The 8,419-nt window shown below is 40.9% G+C and overlaps 1 protein-coding gene across 1 annotated transcript; it reads left to right on the top strand.

Annotated features, from left to right (window-relative positions):
* Positions 1-4,446: 4,446 nt before the first annotated feature.
* LOC124255668 lies at positions 4,447-7,186 on the top strand. Its single transcript, XM_046689565.1, has 3 exons — positions 4,447-4,504; positions 5,461-5,647; positions 7,006-7,186. The coding sequence occupies exons 1-3, from the start codon at positions 4,447-4,449 to the stop codon at positions 7,184-7,186; spliced, it is 426 nt and encodes a 141-aa protein (XP_046545521.1).
* Positions 7,187-8,419: the final 1,233 nt, after the last annotated feature.

Raw genomic sequence — 8,419 nt, 5'->3', positions numbered from 1 at the left:
ACCCTGTTGAACCATATGCAAAACGTCTGTGCGAAAGAAACAAATAGTTTGTAGGGGCCATGGTGATCTGATAGATGGTTTACACTGTGCTGACAAGGCATGGAGATATGCTGCTGTACATTGCTCTATCACCTGGCGTCCTGCCCAATGTAACGGCCCCGGGACAGTTACCCTAGCCTGAGGGTGGATCTGATATGTGCTTCCCCGCCCAGGGACTTAGTACTATGCTATCTTAATCATGTAGTCATCAAAACAAACAGTGTTATCATTTACTTTAACGCAATTTTTGTTTCAGACGCATGTGTGGAATTTGGCATGGCCTTACTGCAATTCATTCAGGCCGAAATCAAACAATATACTGACATACAGAAATAACGGAACCGGTCAATGCGACGCATGTGTTATCATGTTTATGAGTGAGTGAGTGAGTGAGTTAATATTTAACGTCACATCGGCAATATTTCAGCCATATCGTGACGAGAACTCATGTTTATGAAGATGATCAGCTATATTCAGAAGTCGTAGACACCTGTGGTGGGGCAGGTTACACCCACCTTCTCGCGACCACCGGGTAGCATCACTCTATTATAGTGATTCATAAACGCATGCTCTGTCGTCGTATCGCATTATGTCAGTCACTGCATGGCATGGTCCAAATTCCATTATTTACAGACCGCTATTGACCCGTGAAGATCCGGGGTAAAATAGGTCTTCATCAACCCATGCTTGACACAAAAGGCGACTAACGGGATCGGATGGTCAGGTTCGTTGAGTTGGTTGACACATGTCATCGGTTCACAATTGCGCAGATCTATGCTCATGCTGTTGATCACTGGAATGTCTGGTCCAGACTCGATTATTTACAGACCGCCGCCTTTTAGCTGGAATATTGCTGAGTGCGGCGTAAAACTAAACTCACTCACTCACACAGACCGCTATCATACTGTCATATTACTGAGTAAGACGTCAAACACGGAAACAAACACATGCTCATAATATGTGGGTATAATCTCCCCAGGTTTAAGCAGAGACTTCTTACGGATGTCCTTGGGTTTTATCACTTATATAATTATATAATTTGTTAGAAGGTTTCATATCAAAGAAGGACCTTAGCAGAACGTTATTAAATTATATCAACATATCTTCATATATATTTAAAACGTTCCATGAGACATATTACGGATTGAAAATTGTTAAAGAATGGTGTATAACAAACCAACGGGCCACGTTCCAGTATCTTAAACCTACCTGGGGCATATTGATAATGCACGTCTGACATAACACAGCGTCAGTATCTCTTACTGTGCCGATCAGAGGGTGTAAGGAAACCACATTTAAGGCGTTATATACCTTTATCCGTATCTATATCATTCACCGTTATCCACTCATACGTGTCATTTACACAACGGCGATACACTAGCGTGACAGCTGTGTGGCTTCGAGTCCGGGTGGGGCCCAACCTAGGATCTGTTCTTCGCGTAGAGACGTAGATTTGCTGAGAGAGTTGATTCCCCATTCTCGTTAAATGAAATTATACATTTCATTTGTGAAGTTGCACAAAAATACAGCCATACTAACATACACACACTGACTTACACACGCACGCGCACACACTCCCATCTGTAACTTATCAGAGGGCTACAAGACACAGGTACTTGAGTCTGCTGGCTTTGCGTACACAAAATGGTTATCTTCCTACAGTATAGTTACCCACTCTCTCAGAGTAAAGCCGTAGTAACGAGTGTGGGTTCGAATCCCGAATGGGACCTAACCCCCAAGTGTACTGAAATCTGTACTTTACTGAGAAAGTGTAATCCCAAATATAGCATGTGTTGTGTATAATAAACGTGGCCACAATATTTTATTCATCCGTTATCTTCAAGAATACGTCGATGGAATACATTTCATGAGCGTACATTCCTACGTTCTTGTTTATAGGGACTCTGTTAACCATATTTGATGAGCAAGGAACAGAACAGTTCTAACACCAATTTAAAACATGACATCTCGCAAGCAAATGCAATACGTCATACAGTGCCGCATCACCCTGCCACACCTATACCCAAATGAAAAACTGTTTTTCAAACATTCAGATAACTGACCCAGTCACTCCTCTTAACCGCCTTCTTCGTTTATCATAAAAGTCACACTGTCATGTAATATGTTGCAAAACAACTTCAATTACAATAATTATTGTACTATAGACTTTTAATAATAATAATAATAATAAGTGCATTTATATTGCGCTATTTTCCATCCGTTGCGGTTGCTCAAAGCGCAGGTATAAAGGATAGTACTAGGAGAAGAGATGGGTTTTAAGTTTGGACTTGAAGACAGCTAAAGATGGGGAGGTTTTGATATCAAAAGGAAGACAGTTCCAGAGAGAAGGAGCACAGAGTGAGAATGATCTCTGGCCGAAGGGTTATAGATTGGTCCTGGGGAGTGAAAATAAAAGTTGATCATTGGATCTCAGGTTTTTGCATGAAGTATATTTCTGGAGAAGTTCTTTCAGATATCCTTGTGTATCACACAAGTATACTTGACTGATATTTATCAACGCAAAGCATTAACATATTTGCAACTCCAAAAACATTTGTCCTGGTCTGGAAAGATATATCTAGTTCAGCTTATCTTTTGCGAAAATGGCGTTCTCTTAACCGCCTATGTCACCTTCACTATCAATAGTAAAATAAGTAAGATACTCGGAAACATCGTGTTCCTCAATATAAGGAACTTGACATCCATAAACGTTTTGCTTTAATGTGTATCACTTCTAACCGCCGTTCAACTGGTTTTTCATTTGTATGGATTGTTCAAGATGTTGGATATATGTCGTGTTTATATACTAGTATATTTCGGAAAACAATAATTTCTTTCATAACTGGCATGTACAGAATTCGAAATTTCTTAAACATTATAATGAAAATAAATCTTTCCTTCAACCTGAAATGCATATAACACAATTACATGATAAATCATTAGTACGTGCTTTTTCTAATTTAGAATTTCTTCACATGACTATAACAATTATCGTAAATCTAAAGAAGATGAAGCTTCAAATGTAATATGTACATCATGTAAACTTGGAGCAATAGCTGACGAATCTCATGTGTTACATGTTTGTGAAAAATATTAATCCCTACGCCTAAAATACCTTCCTGCTAATGTAAATATGGTTAGTCTTCTAAAGCTAAAATATTGAAGCAATGTGAAGTGTTGCTATTAACTTGAAACATGTGTTTGCTTTGCGTTAATTCTAGAAGTCGTATTGTCATGTGACCTGTCAAAACAACTTCAATTACAATTGTACTCTATTGCTAAAATACGGAATAAATTCTGTTCTGTTCTAAATGACGTTAAATAAACCTTACATCTAATTTTTGAATTATTTTATTTATTTTGTTTTGCCAAAATTTCTGTCAAAGAACACATCGTCGTGTTGCTTAAATATATAAATTGTCGTTCCTAATGAAAACCTTTTTTCAGTTTTGTATATATCATATGTAATAATCTTTGAAATAATATATTTTTGGTTTGTGAACTTTGTGAACCCGAAGAGAATGTCTGTTCCACGAATCTAATATGAAGTTCCTTACAAAGACTCAGGTATCCGCGATCCGTTACCTCTATTGCTGATTGCCCTGACGTAACCCGCCGATCTCAAGTCTATGGGCCTGCCAGGGGGGTAATATCCAACTGTATCATGTAGATATCATCCTCCCTCAGGCTTATTGTGTGTAATAACGATCCTATTGGCTGCAAGATAAGTTTGTCTGGGTGTATAAATACAGATACAGAATCGAACGGTGCATCACTGATCTGATCCACGACGTCTTCACACACATTCACCCGTAAGTAGCTGCTGCATCGTTTCACATATTTCTTGTATATTTCAATTTTTGTGTGTGTAACGCCGTACTCTGCAATATTCCCGCAATGTGACCGCATGTGTTAAAACCATGGGCTAGACAATTCAGTGGTTGACATCATGGGTGAATATAGTTTTACGCCGCTGTTAGCAATATATCAGCAATATAACGGCGAGGGACACCAGCTATGGGCTTCAGACATTGTACCCATGTGAGGAATCGAACCCGGATCTTCGGTGTGACGAGCAAACGCTTTGACCACTGGGCCACCCCAACACATACAGGGTACTTTAATACGACTTCAAGCCATGTCGCATCACACTCCCAGAATAGGTTACAAAGGATCAGTTGTAACCCAATATTTAGAGAGGGATCGGATAAAATGGTTTCAGTTACTCCAAATCTTTATCCGAAAAATATGGCTGACTTCTTCTGTCGACAAATCAACTCGTTTTTTGTGAGTACTTGTTGCTTAGCTATTCGTATGATTCTCCGATGACAAAATGAAAATCGGCTTTCTATGATATACATTATGTTATGCTTTACACATTTTCTTGTTGCAGAAATATTTCTCAGAATGGGTTCCAGGCAAGTTCTCATCATCGCTGTTATCTACAGTCTGTTCGCAGTTACCGGTATGTTTGTTATTATGTTTCTGGCAGACAAATGATCAACGAATCCGCTCCTCATTTCAGAGGTCTGGGTTTGATTCTACTATACTCGACATGGCCATCTTAGTTTCAGCATATTGCTGAATAGAGTTATGAAGTCATACACACTTACATATTCCTGTTACAGACACTGTTGTTTCCGGTACTTTATTAATATTGAGTGGAAATGCACTTTGGTTAAGAAAAGCCACATTATGTTAGCGTTGCTAGTGTCTACGCTACATTCTGTCCTTTGGCTGTGGCAGGATCCGGGTTTAGAGGACCAGATTCCTGATTAATATGACTCAGTGTCACGTCAGGTTTTGTTAAACTAGCCAGAACAAATATGAATGCAAACCAAGTTCAGTGACAAGCTCGGATTTCTGAAGGGATGAAGTCTCGAGTCTCAAACATTGAGGGGCGGTGGGGTGGTCTAATGGTTAAAGCATCCGCTCGTAACGCCGAAACCCGTTTCTATTCCCCACATGGGTACAATAAGTGATGCTCATTTCTGGTGTCCCCTGCCGTGATATTGCTGGAATATTGCTAAAGGCGGCGTAAAACTATACTCACTCACTCAAACATTGAGTTTTGTGCGATTTGTTGAGAAGACCAGCAACCATGCAGAATCATTTACTTGGATGAATTCGTCCGGCATGAAATGTAAAAAAGTCCGTCTTTTCACTGCCCAGGCCCATGCGCGTCAATGCAATTTTGCATTAAAATGAGATCAATGATGATGATAGATGATAGATGATTCAATGTATTTAATGAGCCTGTCCAGCACAATGTGGATGCCGAACGTTGACAATATCTTAAACCGCACGATGGTGTTGTCCATCCTTCATTATAACGCCACCTCGAAGATAAATACTAATACAGATGTACTCATCTGACACCAACGCAGTGATCACATCATTGAGATATCTTCCCCCTTTCAGTGGCATCCAACCCCTGCCTTTCGGCGTGTACAGGTCGTCCCAGCGGAGACTATCAATCCTGCAACGGATGCAGCGTGTACGCGACGTGTTCCAACGGCTACATGTACGACAACCGACCCTGCGTTGCTGGCACAGTGTGGGATGACACCCTCAAACGCTGCGAGATGACTTCAACCACCTGCCCTCCGTGAGTACAGTGAGTGAGTGAGTGCGTGCGTGAGCCCCTGTCCTCCGTGAGTGAGTCTATGTCCTCCGTGAGTGAGTGAGTAAGTGTATTGTCGTTTTAAAAAGTATTCTCAGGTTGATGGGGGAGGAAAGCATGAAATGCTGCTGGTCTTTGAGATTTGGGTAAAATTCATGAGCTTCTTTCTTGATCCCAGGGGACGCAACTCTGCAAAGCATATTGCCACGCCTTAGCTCCCTTCACTATCAAGTGAGGGTCTTGAAAACAATAATGAATACGCCCAATAAGGGTTGTTCCTCATAGGCGGATCCAGACGGGGGGTGCAGGGGTGCGTACCATTCCTCCCCTTTTTGTCCTGAAAGTTTCTTAAATGACCATTGAAACTCGGGTGAAAATAAAGTGCGCATCCCCACTTTTCTCAATAGTGTGCACCCCTCCGTTTCCAGAAAGCTGTATCCGCCCCTGTTCCTTTACATGTGCGATCTGAATGTCTCATTTTTTCTCGTTTGCTTGACTGTTGTTTAACGCCGCACTCAGCAATATTGATCTAATCCAGTGACTGACTCCATGAGCATCGATCTACGCAATAAGGCTCCCCTTAGTCATTGTATCTCGATGGTATGGATCGTCACGCTTGAACCTCTTTTCAGCCTTGCACGATACTATATTGCATGCTGACTTACACACTGACTGGTACTGCCGATTGATGCGAAATGTTCCTACTCGGCTTTTTGTATACAAACAAGTTGAATTCAGCGACAGCAAAAAACTATCTGTAAAATATACTACATATATAACTTATTCAGTAAGTGGAGTGTTACCTGAATCAGTGACGGGAGTATGAATACACCTGTGGATACCAGCAATGGAAGGCTGACGTTCTACCTTTTAAAACTGGTTTCACAGATAATTCGCGCAGGTAGAATAGCGCAATTAATGCATGATAGAATGTACATAAACTGTTCGGTAGATGTGTATATTTTTCCTGGCGTACATTTTCATGCAGTCCACTTCTGGTATATATTTGATCTGTCGATAAAAAAAATGCAGTGTTCAGAGTCGTCCAGTGGCAGGGTACAGCGTCACCAAAACCTATGAACTAGTTCGTACATACGAAAAGCCAAATTTATGGATGTCAACTTCTTTATTGTGAATAACACGACGTTTCAGAGTGTATGCTTGTTCCTTCATCAGTATATCTTATGCATTCCACTTTTAAATGCCCTTCAAAGATTCAGTTTGTGTAGACTGGAGCCTAGCAGTTCTTCCCTTTTGGAATCCTGACTTCTTGGCGATGTAAGTCAACGAATGTTACACACATGTCGAGAAAATGTATGCTTATACATCTCATTCTACCACAGGAACCCTTGCGTTAGCTCCTGCAACGGCGTCGCCACTGGCGACTACCAATCCTGCAACGGGTGCAACGTGTACGTCACATGCAATGGTGGCCACCTCATCGACAACCGCCCCTGCCCACCTACACTTGTATGGGACGACAGTCTCAAGACCTGTGCCAGGACATCTACAACCTGCTCTTAAGACACCGTCTCTTTGGTGTGTTCATAATCGTCATCTGTGAAAGCTTGTGTTCAAACACCACCTCCGTGATCTTCTAAAACTACCGTAGATTCTTGATGGGAACCTCTTGGTGATTCTGTGGCGAGTTTGTTGACGAGGTAACAGCAAGCAGACCGTCATCCCAATATTGTATCGTATCGTATCGTATCGTAATGTATTTTCCTTTATAACGGGCAATATACTGCTTGGTCTTCATGTAATGGGAAAAGATACTGTAACTATACTTTGGGATTTATTCATTATTCTGGGAAATCTTCGTTTTAAAATAAAATCAGTGAAGATAAGTGTCCATGTTAAAATATAATCTACGGATTATCTACCACAAAGTGATAAACAAATAATATATAATCTCGCCGAGTCAACCCACGACTGTAAACTGGTATTATTTATTTTGAAATGTCTAATAGTAATTATTAAATGAAGCATATTGATATTGGACGTACAAATGTCAAATTTAATAATTTGTGTACCGTTATTACGTAACGGTTGTCGTGTGGCCACGTATGGCAGCAATATCTGTTTGTACATTCATATGGAACAACTATCACGCAGGCAAGTTGTATTATGCAATTTATTTGAACAAATAAATGACATTTGAAGTTCTGTTTTGTTTTAATATTTTTTACCGACAAGCGATATTCGGGTACTCTTCAATCAAAGAAGACCGGGGTTCGATTCCCCACATGTGTACAATGGTGAAGCCCATTTCGGGTGTCCCCTGCCGTGATATTGCTGGAATATTGCTAAAGCTGGCGTAAACCTAAACTCACTCACTCACTCCATTACAGAAAATGCCTGTGAGGTAGCGTATTGGTTAAAGCGACAGTCGTCACGCAAAGGACTAACGAAGTCAACATATGGATGGCTTCTATGAGATGTCACTATCAGTCTCACTATTAAGTGGATGACTATTATCCTGATATAACCTGCTTCTCCTGGTGCAGCTCGCATAAGTGTATGAGTTTAGTTTTACGCCGCACTCAGCAATATTCCAGCTTAATGCCGGCCGTCTGTAAATAATCGAGTCTGGACCAGACAATCCAATGATCAACAGCATGCTCATTGTTCTACACAATTGGAATACGATGACACGTGTCAGCCAATTCAGCGAGCCTGGCCACCCGATCCCGTTAGTCGCCTCTTACCATAAGCATGGGTTGCTGAAGACCAATTCTATCCCGGATCTTCACGGGT

The sequence above is a fragment of the Haliotis rubra genome, unplaced genomic scaffold, assembly GCF_003918875.1.
Source record: "Haliotis rubra isolate DU_JTF1 unplaced genomic scaffold, ASM391887v1 Scf605, whole genome shotgun sequence".
Taxonomy (NCBI): domain Eukaryota; kingdom Metazoa; phylum Mollusca; class Gastropoda; order Lepetellida; family Haliotidae; genus Haliotis; species Haliotis rubra.
The sequence above is the reverse complement of the archived record's forward strand: the minus strand, read 5'-3'. Positions and strand labels throughout refer to the sequence as shown.

Bases quoted from the DNA above. Each gene is read 5' to 3' on its own strand.
- LOC124255668 (XM_046689565.1), top strand. From the start codon at position 4,447: ATGGGTTCCAGGCAAGTTCTCATCATCGCTGTTATCTACAGTCTGTTC. The intron at 4,505-5,460 runs GTATGTTTGTTA...TCCCCCTTTCAG, and splicing joins CAGTCTGTTCGCAGTTACCG to TGGCATCCAACCCCTGCCTT. The intron at 5,648-7,005 runs GTGAGTACAGTG...ATTCTACCACAG, and splicing joins ACTTCAACCACCTGCCCTCC to GAACCCTTGCGTTAGCTCCT.